At 35.8% G+C, this 18199-nt stretch overlaps 1 protein-coding gene across 1 annotated transcript; it reads left to right on the top strand.

The window, feature by feature from the left end:
* Positions 1 to 12688: 12688 nt before the first annotated feature.
* Positions 12689 to 15524, top strand: LOC133336250 (uncharacterized). The gene is made up of 3 exons (XM_061544536.1): positions 12689 to 13061; positions 13127 to 13442; positions 14540 to 15524. The coding sequence occupies exons 1-3, from the start codon at positions 12689 to 12691 to the stop codon at positions 15522 to 15524; spliced, it is 1674 nt and encodes a 557-aa protein (XP_061400520.1).
* The last annotated feature ends 2675 nt before the right edge of the window (positions 15525 to 18199 follow it).

Here is an 18199-nt window from a genome sequence, read left to right as displayed (position 1 = left end):
AGTATCAACATTTTGAGAATTTGTTAATCCAATATGAAGATAATGGTATATCTGATTTGATTCAAACTATGAAAATCGTAATATTTTTCTAAATTTCCATTAAATCATACAATGGTGTCAATCTCTTCTGGAAAGATGGTCAACTCTTTGATAAAAACAAATGCTTTATATTAAGTAGCCACGCCTTGTTGGCTACTTGAAAAAATCTACGCCTTGTTGGCTACTTGAAAAAATATTTTTAAAAAATCTACACCTTGTTGGCTACTTGAAAAATATTTTTTGAAATATGTTGTTGGCTACTTGAAAGAAATATTTTTAAAAAAATCCACACCTTGTTGACTACTTTGAACATTATTCATTAAAAATTTACGTCTTGCATAGTCCTTGAAAAATTATAAAAAAAAATCTACGACTTATTCCTTATATGTTGAAGAAGACCTTTAGTCACTTCTATGAGAAATAAAACCTTTAGATCTTCTATTAGGAAGAATACCTTCAGCTTTCCTCTACAAAAGACTTCTATGAAGAAGAAGACCTTCAATTCTTCTATGTTATTTTATGATTTTCTTTTCGCTTGAGGCCTTCTGTGAAGCAAACTTCGAGCTGTCCTTCTCTGAAAAAACTGGGGTCCCTTCTGTTTGGAAGTCCTTCACTGCTTCTATGAAGAAGAAATTCATATCGTCTAGATATTCAAGTCCTGCAATAATTCCTATCCACCCTAACAACAAAATTGGTTGGATTAGAAAATATTTGTGAAAGTGTGATTCTTAAAATTTATTAATAAACAAGTGAAAAAGCGTTAAGTTCGGCCGTCTCGAACTTTGGATACCCTCCACCATAGATATACTGACAGGTACTACAAATGAAAATATAGGGAACATACCAAAAAGTTGACCTATACCTTATGGCTAATGATGGTGTATACACTTTAACACCGTCTCATCGAAATATTGCTTCTAGACCCCTTGTTTCGTTGGACCAAATTCGTTTCAGAAAATTTAGATTTCATTCAAACTTTGCCCATCTTATTATTTTTTCCAAACTTAGTTCAAATACGAAGATGGGGAATATGCGGCTATAGTTCATTATCGAACGTTACGTTCTAATTTTTTATCTCCTCCGCATGATGAAATGATTACAACAGAGAAATTTGTTACCATATTCTGCTACAAAATACCAAATTGCAGCAAATTCGGATAAAAAACGCGCTCAACAACCACAAAATAACGAAAATTTGGGGTACCCTTATATAGGGGCTATCCGAAAAAATGGACCTATATTCATAATTTTTTGTGGAGAGATTTAGTACCTATTAAGAACTCAAAATACTAAATTACAGCTGATTCGGCCGAAAAGTACGATCAAAACCCCCAAAATACTGAAAATACGGAGGTACCGTCATATGGGGGCTACCAGAAAAAGTGGGCCTATATTTATATATTTTGTGGAGGCATTTAGTACCCAATAAGAACCCAATGTAGCAAATTTCACCGAATTCGGTTGAAAAACCTGCCCAAGAACCCTAAAATAACGAAATTGGGGGGTACTGGTATATGGGAGCTATGCCTAAACGTGGACCGATACATCCCATCTTCGAACTTGACCTGCCTGCAGACAAAAGACAACCCTATGGAAAATTTCAGCACCCTAACTCAATTCCTTCAGAACATAGCGTGATTATAACAGACGGACGGACGGACTGACATGGCTAGATCGTCTTAGAATTTTACGCTGATCAAAAATATATATACATTATAGGGTCGGAAATGAATATTTCGATGAGTTACAAACGGAATGACAAAATTAATATACCCTCCATACTATGGTGGAGGGTATAAAAAATGAAAAAGTATCCTCGATGACCCTCTACGAATTGTATCTTTGGACCAATTTTACGCCACGTAAAAACATTACGCCGTGGAAAGTTTGAATGAAATTACATATTCCAATCATTTTTTCAGGAAGTTACTAGAATGAGGAGCCCCACCTCTGAACATTATAAAGGAATGATTCATGTTTAGGTGGTGCAAAGTTTGGTTAAAGTCGAATAGACCGTTCACCTGATATTTTAAAATTAATTTTCAGCAAATGTTGACCATTTTTGAAGGAGTGGACGGATATTCCCGATTTTTTAAATCTATCTAAGTTTGTCATAATTTTCACAAATTAAATCAGACTTCAATGGAATTTAATCAGACTTCAAATTGTCTTTAACGATAAAGTTTATGGTGAATTCAATCAGGTTGAATCTTTATACCGATCATAAAAGGATAAATTGAGGTAGACTGTATAGCAAAACCCACGTAGATTAAAATTAGGTACTTTATATCCAGTATTTATACCCTTCACCACACTGTGGTACAGGGTATTATGTCTTTGTGCATATGTTTGTAACATGCAAAAATAATTGAGATAGACCCATGGTTCCTTTTGAGAATATGTATTGAATCACTTTCTGAGTCGATTTATACATGTCCGTCCGTCTGTTGGTCAGGTCGCATTTATCATCCGAATTGGATGAAATTTGGCACAGCTCACTTGTTTAGCCCAAGGACGAACCCTATTGAAATTGGGAAAAATCGGTTCAGATTTAGATATAGCTCCCATATATAGTAAATGGTAAATGGTATTTAAAGTAAATGGTGCACCAAAGTCCCTATATATCTTTCGATTTGCACGAAATTTGACATAGCGTAATGAATAAGGTCTAGAACGATGTGAGCAAAGTTTTGTGAAAATTGGTTCAGATTTAGATATAGCTGCCATATATAGTTTCGCCCGATTTTAGGCAATTGGTGCACCAAAGTCCCTGGAAATCTTTTAATTTGCACGAATTTTGGCATAGCGTACTGAATTAAGTCTAGAATGATGTGTGCAAAGTTTCGTGAACATCGGTTCAGATTTAGATATAGCTCCCATATATATTTTCGACCGATTTTATGTAACTGGTGCACCAAAGTCCCTATATACCTTTCGATTTGCATGAATTTTGGTATAGGGTACTGAATTAAGTCTAAAATGTTGCTGCTAAACTTCTTGAAGGCCGGTTGACACAACGTACTGATGTAATATAAATAAGTCTCTGGCAAGATTCCCCGAAATCGGTTCAGATATAATTATATAACAAAAACGTGTCGTCTGTTAGGATACATATGTAGAATATACCCAAAGTGGTGAAGGGTATCATATAGTCGGCCCAGTCTGACTTTACTACTTTCCTTACTGGTTTATGAATAACAATTGAAATAACGAAACATAAAAAATTATATATCTATAGGTACCCTATATATCTGTCTGTAGAAGGCAAAATACAGGTCTTCGACATGCCATCTTATGTGGTTGGAAGTCGCAATAAAGGTCCTGTGTTGATAAAACTCCCAAGGAGCGTTCTCTTGATGACATTTAGTGAAAGTTATTGAAAAAGTTGTATTCTATCTACATGAACCGACAGATTGATATCCAGCAAAATATGATATTAGGTCGGTTTCTGGATATAGAAAATAAGAAGAAGGTAGTAGCTTTAAAAAAACGTAACCAAATTTAAGTCTAAGATCCGATGAATGTATTCTAGAAATATATAATGTCTTCTATATTTAGAACCCATACGCAAAGTAATCTATCTATAAGAGTCCTTAATTTTTGTTTATATTCATAATCAATCATTGCACGTTTTAATGAAAAAAACTACCTTATCTTCTTCTTCCGAAACAATTGACATTGTTGTTGGGTTCTTTATTATGTTTTGATTTTTTTGGTCTAGACAGTTTTTGTTTACTAAAAATAAAAAAAGGATTTAGATTTAGATTTGTTTTTGTTTTAAATGTTAACAAAAATCTGGTGATATTCGGTTTATTTTTATTTTATTCTTAAGTATTTTAGTCCGAAATAAAAACAAAACAAACCTCTTTAAAATGAGTCGACATATTCTGGCAGACGAGTTGACGAATTGGTAAATTGTTGTTAATTTTTCTTTTATGATAATCTTATCATAGATATGAGTTGGAATATGTCATGGCAACAGGGAATTTGCATGGCCGATGGGCTCGACCCTTGCGCAACATACACCCAACAAAAAATGTTAGCCAAATTGTAGATAGGCAGGCATTTCGTATGATTATGCGATCATTACAATTTGTGTAGTAACGCCACTTGATAAACCAGATAGTGTTTAGTGTAAACTGCTGGGAATTTGGTTAGCAGGTGTTTCTTGTTCTTATCAAATTAGCGGTTCAGTGTGCCAGTGATTAGTGTTCCAGTGAATCATCCTCATAATATTGGCTCGTCTACTGGGCAATGTACTATAATGAGTAGAAAACGTGAGGTCTCATGGTGATTTATTTACAAATAATCAACATCAACATCTGTTTACTACTCATTTTAGCTCCAAGCTGTTAAAGTGTGGAACACCTACTATTAGGTCTTGTTTAAAACTATAGGGCGTCCTTGTTATATGCCAATTTAGAAGGTCCAGACGTTGATGATTCGAAGGAAAATAAGTCATTAAGAATATATACTCACTATGTGGAATGCGAAAAATCTGCTTTTATCTTCACTTCCACTTCATGCGATTGTAGAATTTGACGACATAGCTGATGATATAATAAATATATATTTTTTTTCTACAAATAGAAGCCTTAATAGTAACACAGAAAACATTTTTTAATACACTATACATTTAATAATGTAATATATTGAAAGCAAAAACTATATAAATATTGTTGGTGTTGTAGTTGCTGTTTTGAGCATTCGCGAGAATTCGGGAACGTTTGTTTTCATTCGTGAGAGAATGTCACAAAGAATTTCAACCACCAAACGAAACGAACGATCGTTTTTGTGTGCTCTCACTCATTTGTTATGGTTGTGCGAACATTCTTTGGCGAATGCTCGTTTGGTAAAGAATTTATCGCCATAAATTCATTCGTAAAATGAGCACAAAACGAAAAGAATGTTTTTTAATTCATTCGGGAGCGAAATTTTGCGCACCCTGACATTGAATATTTTAGTGTGTCGAACTTTTAATGTCCCAATATTCTGATATAGAAGGCCAAAACACTTATCTTGTGATATATAATTTTCGGTTGCAGGCTGTTGCGGGTCAATAATAACCTGCAACAGCCTCAAACATACATATAAAGTTGTTTTCATAAAATAAGTTACCTGCAAAAAATGTATTGTAGTTGTCTGCAAATAAATAATAAATAGTTGTTTTTTATAAAAACAACAAACTGGTATTAAGCCTGACTATTTTGCAAAAACAAAATACAAATGGTATCCCAAATAACCCGCCAACACTACTGACAACATACCTTATATAAAGTAGCCACGCCTTGTCGGCAACTTAAAAAAAAAATCTTTTAAAGTCTACGCATTGTTGGCTACTTGAGAAACTATTTTAAACCAGTGAGCGGAGCAGTATAGTCGGACGGGGCCGACCATACGATACCCTACACAACTTCCATGAAAACCTAACATTCTGCAGTTCTATATTCAGAGCTTTTGGAATATTTCGCGATATTTGCACACTTTTGACTGACTAGAGGTCAGCAAATGTTACTAATAATCAGTGGGTTGTGTTGTGATGTTCGGCTTTCGACTCGAAAAGTACAAATAATTAAGTTTTCGGTCCACTTCATCCGAAGAATTAGTATCTGATCATTACCTAACATTTTAGGCGTTATCCTTGACCATAACTGGAACATTTCAAAGCGATCAGCGCTATATTTCCGCCCTCAAGTGTGGTAATTGGTTACTAAATAATATATGAATACGTAAGCACCTGTAAATATTTAAGTGTAACTCCCGCATCCGAGTACCTACGACAATATAATTGGTATCAATTTAAAGGTCAACCACTCCTCTTGGATATTCTGTCAACTCGGGTATATGTCCTTCAGTGGTAAATATATACTCTATAGAATACAATTTTTTTCATTTTTCACAAAAAAGTTAGGGTCAATTTGACCCTCTAAATATTGACCGATCTTTATCAAAACAGGCATGCTTATTCTTTGACCCGATCCCCTTCTCCATGCAAATTCGCGGTGTTTGGACCATAATTGCGGCCTCTGGAGCGACCAAAAAAACCGACAAAAATAAAGTTTTTGGCCCATTTCATCCCCTAAATATTAACCGATCTTTTCCCAAAACAATAGGGGTCTTCATTGGCCAGAACCCATCCTACATGCAAAATTTCTTGAAGATTGGTCCATAACTGTGGCCTGTATCGTGTTTACAAATTATAATGGACAGACGGACGGACGGACACACATGTCTAGATCGACTCAGTTAGTCGAGATATGACGATCGGTATACTTAAAGGTGGGTCTAGGACCAATATTTCGCGGCGTTACAAACTTTTGGGCCTGCACAAAGCTATAATACCCTGACAACATAGTTGTGTAGGGTATAAAAATCTACGCCTTCTCTATGAGGGTCAATACCTTCAGCCCTTTTATGTTGAAGAATACCTTCAGTCACATCTATGAGAAACAAAACATTTGCATATTCTATGAGGAAGTATATCTCCAACTTTTCTCTGCAAAATACTTCTATGAAGAAGACCTTCAACTCTTCTATGAGGAAGCAGGCCTTCTATTATTTTATAAAGATAGCCTTCAAATCTTCTTTTTTCTGAAGAAACCCTTGAGATTCCTTTAGGGACCCTTCTGTGAGGAAATCCTTGACTTCTATGAAAAAGATATTCAGGTCTTCTTGATATTCTAGAACAAAATCTATTAATAAAACCCACTCTTTGTTTCTCTATACGACAGAACTCTTGTCTTCCATAGGGTGATATTTGGATATTACACAAGAAGAGCCGTTTTTGCCCTCTATGGGATGGTGTAAAAATTTCAATTTATTCCAAAAAATAGATACATTTTATCGAGTTTTCTAAATTGGCATTGCAATATGCTCATTTGCAATAAGGCAGTAGATGCCCAAAAATAAAGACATATAATCGATTCCAAACCACAAATTTGGTCTTTATACATGTTAATATTATTGCTTGAATCTTCACCACAAAAGGTCAACATATTAAAGAAATGTAAAGAGTTGTACAAAATTGTACCGAGTTATTTTTCTATAATTTTCGTTTTTAATATGTTCAATTTTTTTAAGGTCTTCTACATTCAGTGTATAGTAGATCTGTAAAAGTAGATTTCTATCCACATGAAACGACAAATTAATATCCAGCAAAATATGGCATTAAGTCAGATTCTGCCTATTAAAAATAAAAATAAGGTAGTCAATTTAAAAACGTAAAAATGGAAGTCCTGCTATAAACAGTTCCCCAGTCGATCAAATGAAGATATTATATATATATATATATAATCATTAGGAATATATAATTTCTTCTATATTTAGAACCCATACGAAAAGTAATCTGTCTATAACAGTCCTTAATATATGTTTATATTCATAATCAAAACATCGCACGTTTTGATGAAAGAAAATCTACCTTATCTTCTTCGTTAGCTTCCGAAACAATTGACATTGTTGTTGGGTTCTTTATTATGTTATGATTTTTTTGGACTAGACAGTTTTTGTTTACTAAAAAGAAAAAAAAAGTATTTAGATTTGTTTTTGTTTTAAATGTTAACAAAAAATCGGGTGATATTCGGTTTATTTTTATTTTATTCTTAAGTATTTTAGACCGAAATAAAAACAAAACAAACCTCTTTAAAATGAGTCGACGTATTTTGGCAGACGAGTTGACGAATTGGTAAATTGTTGCTAATTTTTCTTTTATGATAATCTTATCATAGATATGAGTTGGAATATGCCATGGCAACAGGGAATTTGTATAGCCGATGGGCTCGTCCCTTTTGCAAAATACACCCAATAAAAAATGTTAGCCAAATTGTAGATAGGCAGGCATTTGTTATGATTACGCGATCATTACAATTTATGTAGTAACGGCAGTTGATAAGCCAGATTGTGTTTAGTGTAAACTGTTGGGAATTTGGTTAGCAGGTGTTTCTTGTTCTTATCAAATTAGCGGTTCAGTGTGCCAGCCCGTGATTAGTGTTCCAATGAATCATTCTCAAGATATTGGTTCGCCTACTATGCAATGTAGGCGAACCTCTTTAAAGACCAATTGGTCTTTACATAGACCTGTTGTCTCTTTGCAGACCAATTGGTCTTTATAAATCCAATTGTGAGTATTAGTCCACTTTTTAGGGTATCCTCCATATAACGTTATCCCCAATATTCGATTTTTTTGTAAGTTTGGTCACGTTTTACTATGAATTGATTATAATTTTATATTTGGGACTTTCATTGGGTAGAAAATCTCACTACCCAATTTGGTATAGCTCCACTATTTTAGGCAATTTGAGGATTACGGTACATACAAGGTCCTAGTCCAAATGTCAAATAGTTTGTTATTTAATTTTCTCGTGGCAGTAATTTATCATTGCATAACAACCATATAAAAGACCCAATCGATTTAAGGTATTTGACCGTTCACCTCATGGTGGAGAGTATAAATTATGGTAACAAATCTCCCTTTCAAAAATTTTTAATATTCGCCCCCCTTTTGGGGTAGTCCCCATATAACCCCCTTTTTTTACCCTCCACCATAGTATGGAGGGTATATTATTATACCCTCCACCATAGTATGGAGGGTATATTAATTTTGTTTTTCCGTTCGTAACTCATCGAAATGATCATTTTCGACCCTAAAAAATTTTGTCTGCAGGCAGGTCAAGTTCGAAGATGAGCTATATTGGTCGTGGTTTAGGCATAGCTCTCGTATAACGGACATAAAACGACATCTAGCGGAAACAATTGTCACAAACTCGGAATAAGATCGAGTTTAACCCTACAATGAATTTTCATATTTTTAAGACTTTTTAAGTTTGGGCAGATTTTCGAGTGTTGGTTTATTCTGAGACTTATAGTACGTTTACATTGTACCGGATTCCGTTAACCCAGTGGGTTTCAATTGTCAATTCCATTGTATACATGCCAAATAAATCCTCATAGAGTAGGTTAACCTGGTAAAAACGCTCTAATGTAAATGCCGTTTTATAGTAAAATCAGTTTTCAATAATTTCTGGAAAAGGAGACCGAACAATTATTACTTCATTGTGATATGATATGATTTAAAGATGTTAAAGTAATTGCAAAAAATCTCCAATAAAATAGCTATTGCTAATACCTCGAAATAACTTTGTCTACGAGACTAGCATATGTCCGCTACTTCGTTAGCGAATGTGGGAAATACTTAAGTATGTATTAACATATTATCTTATTTTCACAGAAAACAGAATACGTCAGAAAAACTAAACAATCCAGACATTAATATCGACCATATGTTTAATTTGAGTGCCAAATTTCACGAATCGAACTCTAAAGGTTCGCCCAGATCCAAATTTTACCAAATTTAGTTCCATTTAGCAAATATTATTTCCATAAGTACCGACCTCCATCATCCAACAAAACTTCCTGCATCCTCCGATCCTACACGACACAAAAATTTCAAATTTCAGGATTTCAACCCTACCGGTTCACCCACAATTCAAATTGTATTATACTTAGTACGCAGTAGTAAGAATTTTCAAAACTTCCTACTTAAGCCAAACCTTCACCCTACAGTGAACCTAAAATCAAGTTTCAGATTTCCAACTCTGTCGGTTCACCCACAATTCAAATTGTACTAAATTTAGTACACAGTAGTACGCCCCCACACTGATCCTAAATCCAATTTCCAGGATTCAAATTCTATCGGTTCACCAACAATTCAAATTGTACTAAATTTAGTACATAGAAGTACCAATTTCCAAAACTTTTAACAGACCTCCATCCTACAGGATGTCAGGATTCCAGCTTTATCGGTTCACCCACAATACAAATTGTACCAAATTTAGTACACAGTAGTACGAATTTCCAAAATTTCCTACTTAACCCAAACCAACACCCCACAGTGATCCTAAATCTGAGTTTCAGGATTTAAACTCTACCGATTCACCCACAATTCAAATTGTATCAAATTTGGTACACATTAGTTCAAATTTCCAAAACTTCCTACATACCCCAATCATACACCCCCACAGTGATCCTAAATCCATGTTTCAGGATTCAAACTCTATCGATTCACCCACAATACAAAATGTACCAAATTTAGTAAAAAGTAGTACGAATTTCAAAAACTTCCAACTTAACCAAAACCAACTCTATCAGTTCACTCACAATTCAAATTGTACCAATTTCCAAAACATTCTACATACCCTAATCCCACACTGATCCTAAATCCAAGTTTCAGGATTCCAACTCTATCGGTTCACCCATAATTTAAATTGTACCAAATTTAGTACACAGTAGTACGAATTTCTAAAACCTACTTCTTACCACAAACCTACACGCCCATAGTGATCCTAAATCAAAATTTGAGGATTCCAACTCTATCGGTTTACCCACAATTCGAATTGTACCAAATTTAGTACACAGTAGTACCAACTTCCAAAACTTCCTACATACCCCAATCCTACACCCCAACAATGATACTAAATTCAAGTTATAGGATTCCAACTCTATCGGTTCATCCACAATTCAAATTGTACTAAATTAAGTACATAGTAGTACCAATTTCCAAATCTTCCTACCCCACCTACACCTCCAAATTCAAAATTAAAAGTTCAGGATTCCAATTCTATCGGTTCACCCAAAAAATCAAATCGTACTAAATTTAGTACATAGTAGTACCAATTTCCAAATCCTCCTACATACCCCAATTCTACACCTCCACAGTGATTCTAAATCAAAATTTCAGGATTCCAACTCTATCGCTTCACCCACAATTTAAATTGTACCAAATTTAGTACACTTAGTACAAATTTCTAAAACTTCCTACATACCCCAACCCTACACCCCCACAGTGATCCCAAATCCAAGTTTTAGGATTCCAACTCTATCGCTTCACTCACAATTCAAATTGTACGAAATTTAGTACACATTAGTACAAATTTCTAAAACTTCCTACATATCTCAATCTTACACCTAAACAGTGATCCTGGCTCCAAATTTCAAGATTCTAGCTCTATTGGTTCACCTAAAATTCAAATTGTACCAAATTTAGTACCCATAAGTATTATTTGCGTAAACTGAATCCTGACCCCAATCCCATACCCCTACAGTGATCCTGACTCCAAATTTCATTGTTCCCGCTCTATAGGATCACCCAAATCCAAACTGTACCGATTATAGTACGATTTAGTACTTTTCGTACACATAAGTAACAAATTTCCAAAACTACGTTCATATCCCAATCCTATACTCCGACGGTAATTTTAATTTCAAATTCCAGGATTCCAGCTCAATTTGTACCTCCAAATCAAATTAGTACCATATAGTACGTTTCGTACACGTGAGTACACGCTTTCTAAACTCTCCTTCTAACGACCCTAATTCTCAACCTTAATTTGCATTCCAAATTAAAAGTTTTTAGCTCAATCCATTCACATGCTACGAATTTGTACCAAATTTAGTACATTCCTGTACTTTTCGAGTCTTATAGTTCGAATTTCCAAAAAGTCCTTTGCTACATCTATTCTACACTCCATCAGTGACCCTCAATCGAAATTTCAGATTTCTAGCTCTACTGGTTCGCCAACTAAAATGTACTAAATATGGTATCATTTGTATACCATATTTAGTACATTTTAGTGCTTTTCGTACGGTTCTAGTACTAATTTCCAAAAACCCAGCCTTATCTGTCATCTTTGGACCAAGAGTGACACTCACCCAAAATGTCAAGATTCTAGCTTCAGCCGTTTCGTCTGGACGTTGATGAATCGTTAAATCAGTCAGTCAATCACTTTACTCTTTTATTAGTATAGATAGATATAGATACTTACACTATGTAAGAAATCATTTGACCTACGAAATATTGGCTGATTCTTTCAATTATTCATTAAAAACTATAGGAGTCGTCTTTCATCAAAATGAGATCCACACACTAGTCATAACGAATGGTCTGTATTTGTATTGACAGAAGTAAGTTCAGATGGCAAAAAAAGGTCAGCTAATGACCCACAAGCTGTTATCACTATCTATATTTAAGAGTTTAAGAGGACTCAGAAGCAAGGATGTTATAATTGTTTTTTTTTTTTTTTTTTTGAAACGTCCTTGCCACCCTTGTCAGTTTTCCACGTGTAATGAATAATAAACCAAATTATATTTCGGTCTAGACATCTTAGTTTATTATTATTAAATATTTTTATGTACTCAATTTCCATAACTGCTTTCTTTTTTATTAGGATATTTCTTTCCATTTATTTCTATTCTTGGAATTTTAAAATCTCGCCATTATTAATACAAAAGAAACGAAACGTTTTATTGTTATTTTTTTGGCACTTTTTGCAGACATATGGGCGGCAATTTCTAAATTTTCCGAAAATCTTGGCCATAAACTAGACAGTCTTTTGTTAATTGCTGGCACTAACGTAGATATGAAATGGAAAGATAAGCTGCACGTTTCAGGTGTTTTATTTTCGAAATAGTTTGAGATAAGATTCACGTTTCGGGTTTTGGATTTTCGAAATTACCATCGCCACGATGTATATAAAATGAAACGAAAGGCCAATGACAGTCATTCAAGCCAGTAGAACAAAATTGGTCTAACCACCAAGACAAAGTGAAAACCAAAAGGAAAATCCTTTAAAGAAAACAAAAAAATTAAATCAAAATGAAAATTGTACAAAAAGGAGTGTCTTACCTTAGCGGTACCAAATACAATCCAAGTGAGAAAATATGGTCGGGACCCAAGTCCAAGACAGTTTACAATAGTGAAATGACAGTGGGCGAGGCAATTGTCTTGCAGCTTCGCAAAACACCCGAAAAAGTGATACAAATTTTAGAATCTACCGGTGAAACTCTAACGGCTCAGCAGTTTTTGGATCACAGTATGTCGTTGGCCAAAAATTTGCTTGAAATGGGCATTAAGGGTGGTGATATTGTGGGCGGCTATGCCAAAAACTCCTTACATTTGGGCACTGTGATGTTGGCATCGTTTTTGTGTGGCACCCCCGTTCATGGTATTTTTCAGAATTTTGAAAAAGGTAGGCAGGCAAAAATTGTGTGAATGGCAAAGAAATGTAATTAGAATATTAATTTTTGGTTTTAGATATCATTGCCAAAACTTATGCAACCACCCGTCCCAAGTTAATCTTCTGTGATGCTGAAAATTATGATAAAGCCTTTTATGTCTTGGAAAAGCTGCAATTGGATGCTAAAATTATCATCATGACTGGTCATGTACCCGGTGTTTTGAATATCAAGGATTTGGTTAAGATACGTTTCGATGTTGGAGATATTTCAGAGTTTCCCTGCACTGATATGAACAGTTCGGATACGGCGGTCATCCTAAGTTCATCGGGCACCACGGGAGCACCGAAGGGTATTTTGTGCTCACATCATGCTATGCTGCACAATGTTCCATAGTAAGTAGAAGTTAGTTGTTGGATCGTAAAAACCATCAACAATTATTAGCGGTTCGACTAGACTACTCAGGGATCCTCCCCTCGTTTATAAAGAATCTTTAAACCTCACAGGGTCTACAAAACCTTCCTACCTTTAGCTTCTATACCTATAGCTTCTATATACCTTCTATAAAAACCCATTAATTTCAGGTCGTCTATGAAGAATGCACAATCCTAAGCTAGTTTTTAAAGATGATAATCAGATCATCCATAAAGATAACCTTCAGTTTGTCTGCAAAGACTCCTCTCGACATATCTATGAAGACTCATCAGCTCGTCTATAAAGAGGATCATCTATAAAGTTTCGTCTCAGCTCTTCTAAAAATATGCCTTTCAGCTCATCTATAAATACGCGCTTTAGTTCGACATTAAAATGTTCCCAATATCTTTAATGTCTCCCAATGTTTATATTTAAAAATGCCTTCCAGTTCGCCTTTCGCTTATAAACATGGCCTTCAGCAAGCTGTAAGCACGACTTTCAGCTAGTATATAATCACGTCCAACACGGCTTTTTATAAACACGACCTTAAGCTTGTATACAATCACGGCCATCAGCTGATTTAAAAACACGGCCATTTATAAACACGCTCTTTAGTTCGTCTACAAACACGGCTTTCATCACGTCCTTCTTTTGATCTATAATCACGGCCTTCTGTTAGTGTATAATCACTTTGGTCTGTAATCACGACCTTCAGCTGGAATACAATCAAGACCATCAAGTGATTCAAAAACTCGCCCTTTAGATCGCCTATAATATCGTTATGCAGATGATATGTAGTCACGGCCTTCAACTAGTCTATAAAACCGACCTTCGGTTGATTTATAAAATAGACCCTTTATAAACACGCCTACTGATCTATAATTACGTCATTCAATTGGTGTATAACCACTTCCTTTATTTGGTCTGTAATCAGGGCCTTCCGCTGGTATACATAAAAGCAAGCCCCCCACACATTTTTTAAATATTTTCACATTTTTTCCATTATTTCCTAATTGGCATAATTAATTTTAATTTTCTACACAATTTTTTAATTTTCCTCCTTTCTCTTCCCTTTTAGTCCCAATGCCACCATGAATTCCGTACTTATGTGCTCCAGTTCAATGTATTGGGCCACGGGTGCCATACATTTAGTCCAAGGCCTACTGTACTCAGCCCAGCGCATCATACCCGATCAACCCTATAGCGACGAATATTTCCTCAGAACCATCGAACGTTATAAGGTTACACATTGCTTCGCTACCGCCTCACAAATAATCGGTTGGGTTACGAATATCAACCACGATGACATACGCAAATATCTTCGTTCCATTGACACCCTAATGACGGGTGGCTCACCAGTTCCCAAACCAGTTCAAGAACAAATTACCGATATTCTTTCGGATAATAAAAAACGTCCTGGCTATGTTATGATCTATGGGTCATCGGAAATATTCATTGGTTGCAGCATCAATGGCGGTTATCCTTATGAATCGAAAACCGATACGGTGGGTAAGCTGTGGCACAATCGCGAAGTGTGTATTGTCGGCGAGAATGGAGTGCGCGTTGGACCAAATGAAAAGGGTGAAATTTATGTACACACTCCCTACACATGGATGGGTTATTACAAAAATGAAAAAGCCACATCGGAGGCCAAGGAGGATAAATGGATAAAAACCGGTGATTTGGGTTACTTCGATGAGGAAGGTTTCCTACATTTGATTGGACGTGCCAAGGAAATTATCAAATGGCTTAGTTTCCAAATTAGTCCTCAGTCCGTTGAGGAGATTCTACAACGTCTACCCGGTATTGCAGAGGTTTGTGTCTTTGGTGTACCCGACATCGCCAGTATCAATTTGGTAGCATGTGCCATTGTCCGATCTCAAGATGTGGAAGGTGATCAATTAACCGCGGCGATGGTAAATGATTATCTTATGTCCAAAATGGATGGTTTATATGTGTTGAGAGGTGGCATTTATTTTATGGACTCATTGCCACGTACCGATACCGGCAAGGTGCAACGTTTGAGAATGGTCCAATATATTGAAGAAGAAATTGATAGATAAATGGTATTTGAAATAGTTGATTTTATGAAAGAGAGTACAAGTAGCGTATATAAGTTAATATGTATGTATATAAGTTTAAGTATTTTAAGTCTATATAGCTAACTATAAACCTGAATAAAATTTAGTATTTTTTCTTTTCTCGAGATAAGATAAAATAATGTGTTTGCATGGCATTGCTCTAAGAGGTCTTATGGAGCTGGAAGATATTTATTTGGCTTTCTATACGTAGAAGCTCCCTTTGGAGGTCTGTTGGATGTAGAAGAAATCTATATCTACATATTATTTACACTAAATCCAGAAATCGTATATATAAAGACTCCCATCAGATTGCCTTTAGAGAACCCACAACTCATCTTGAAGTAGAAAGAAAAGAAAATTTTGTTTTTACTTTCTCGAGATAATTTGACGGGTGTTCTCGATATCTTCTTTTACAATTTTAGGATTTTTTTGTCAAAAGAAACCCTCAAAGACCTTGTAGAAGTATGCGGAAGGCCTTTTGGGAGTTTCACTTTGACACAGAACTTCTTGAAGACTTTATCTGTCTTCCATAGAAGATCTCTATATATATTTTGTATTCCACAATATTTTCTACAAACCTATTTGAGGTCTATTTTTGTCGGAAGACAAGCCGAACTATTCCAGACCAGTTGTCAGATGCTGGTCAGGATCATGCACCAATTGATCAGTACAAATTGGGCTAGAAGAATGCATGCCCAATGATTGCAACCTCAGCATTATGTTTTCCGTGCACAAAAATGACACAAGACTAATATGTAAAAACCCAGGTTTATCTTGGTCCCTTTTTTATCTCAATTGTGGACACTTATTTCCTCGATATATGACAACTATAGATCAGTTAATCTCCTTCCCATCGCATATAAAGTGCTATCCAGCGTACTGTGTGAATGACTGAAGCTAATGGTCAATGATATTATTGTATCATACGAATGCGGCTTCAAACCTAGCAAATCCACCATAGACCAGATTTTTGCACTGCACCAAATCCAGGAAAAGACTCACGAAAAGTACATCGACACATTTCACCTATTCGACGACTATAAAGCCGTATTCGACAGTGAGAACAGCCACCGTTAAACGAATTGAGAAGGAGTCTGCCAAAGTGGGACTGGCAGTAAATGACGAGAAGACCAAGCTGATTGTGGCAACGTGCAAGACGTTCAGTAGGCACGGACCAACTGTGGAACTTGAGAACTACAGCTTCGAAGTAGTCAAAGATTTTATTTACTTCGGTAACTCCATAAATAAAACTAATAACATCAGTTTTGAAATTCAGAGATAGTGTTGGCCAACAGATGCTACTATGATCTAAGTAAGCACTTAAGAAACAAGGCCATCACCCGTCAGACCAAACTCACACTCTACAAGACACTGATACCATTCGTGCTGGAGTATGGGTCTGGAGCATGAATACTGGCGCAAGCAGATGTGGCTACTCTTTGAGTGTTTGAGTTAAAAATTCTCCGAAAGGTTTATGGGCTGATTTGCGTCGACGATGAATATCGCCGTCGAATGAACTATGAGTTGTACCATCTATTCTCGGACATCGACATAGTCGGAGGTAGCGAGCTGCAGCAACTACGATGGCTAGATTATATTAAGAGAATGCATGAGGATGCCCCAGCTCAAAAATGCATATAAAAGCGAACCAACTAATGGTTCACGCAGAAAGGGAAGGCCACGAATTCGATGGAAAGATCAAGTGAAAGGCAACATCTCGGAACATGGTCTTTCAAGTCTGTTTAATGGAAATCTTTTTAATCTCGGCTTACGGAACAAATGTTCAGTCTCAAGCCACCTATGTAAGTATTCTATGTCCGCGTTAGAAATCGGCTATGATAAGAAAAACTTTTTGGGTCTTCGATAGACAAAATACCTTTCTGAGTTTTTTTCTACATAGAAAATCTTCGATAGACAGAAGATCTATTAAAGACCTCTTGGACATTTTCTTTAGACACAGGGTCTTTGATTATGTTCTATAGGCTATCGTACTAGGCTAAAAATCACCTAGCATGTTTAGCATTGAAAATGCGATCGTCATATAATACCAACATTTTTTAATGTTGGACCAAGTTTACGTATACCATTTATATAACATTACCACCATTTTGAGTTCCTACCAAAAATTATTAATATAGACCGATCCTTTAGTATTTCCCCCATATAAATGTCCAGAATTGGTAATTTGGCTTTATAGGTATATTAGCAGCAGATATTTAAGAACAGTAGTGTCAGTCGTTCCAAGTGCTCCTAGGAGATCTGTGGCGAATTTAATTTAATTATACCCTACACAACTATGTTGTCAGGGTATTATAGCTTTGTGCAGCCCCAAAAGTTTGTAACGCCGCGAAATATTGGTCCTAGACATGTGTGTCCGTCCGTCCGTCCGTCTGTCCGTTATAATTTGTAAACACGATACAGGCCACAGTTATGGACCAATCTTCACGAAATTTTGCATGTAGGATGGGTTCTGGCCAATGAAGACCCCCTATTTTTGATAAAGATCGGTTAATATTTAGGGGATGAAATGGACCAAATACTAAATTTTTGTCGGTTTTTCTGGTCGCTCCAGGGGCCGCAGTTATGGTCCGAACATCGTGGTACATGGAGAAGGGGATCGGGGCTAAGAATAAGCATGCCTGTTTTGATAAAGATCG

This window comes from Musca vetustissima, unplaced genomic scaffold, assembly GCF_032173495.1.
Source record: "Musca vetustissima isolate MV318-11 ecotype Yass unplaced genomic scaffold, APGP_CSIRO_Mvet_v1 utg15056, whole genome shotgun sequence".
NCBI lineage: Eukaryota > Metazoa > Arthropoda > Insecta > Diptera > Muscidae > Musca > Musca vetustissima.
The sequence above is the reverse complement of the archived record's forward strand: the minus strand, read 5'-3'. Positions and strand labels throughout refer to the sequence as shown.

Excerpts from the sequence above, each read along its gene's own strand:
- LOC133336250 (XM_061544536.1), top strand. The coding sequence starts at position 12,689 with ATGAAAATTGTACAAAAAGGAGTGTCTTACCTTAGCGGTACCAAATAC. Across the intron at positions 13,062-13,126 it reads TTTTCAGAATTTTGAAAAAG|ATATCATTGCCAAAACTTAT; the intron begins GTAGGCAGGCAA and ends TTTTGGTTTTAG. Across the intron at positions 13,443-14,539 it reads ATGCTGCACAATGTTCCATA|TCCCAATGCCACCATGAATT; the intron begins GTAAGTAGAAGT and ends CTTCCCTTTTAG.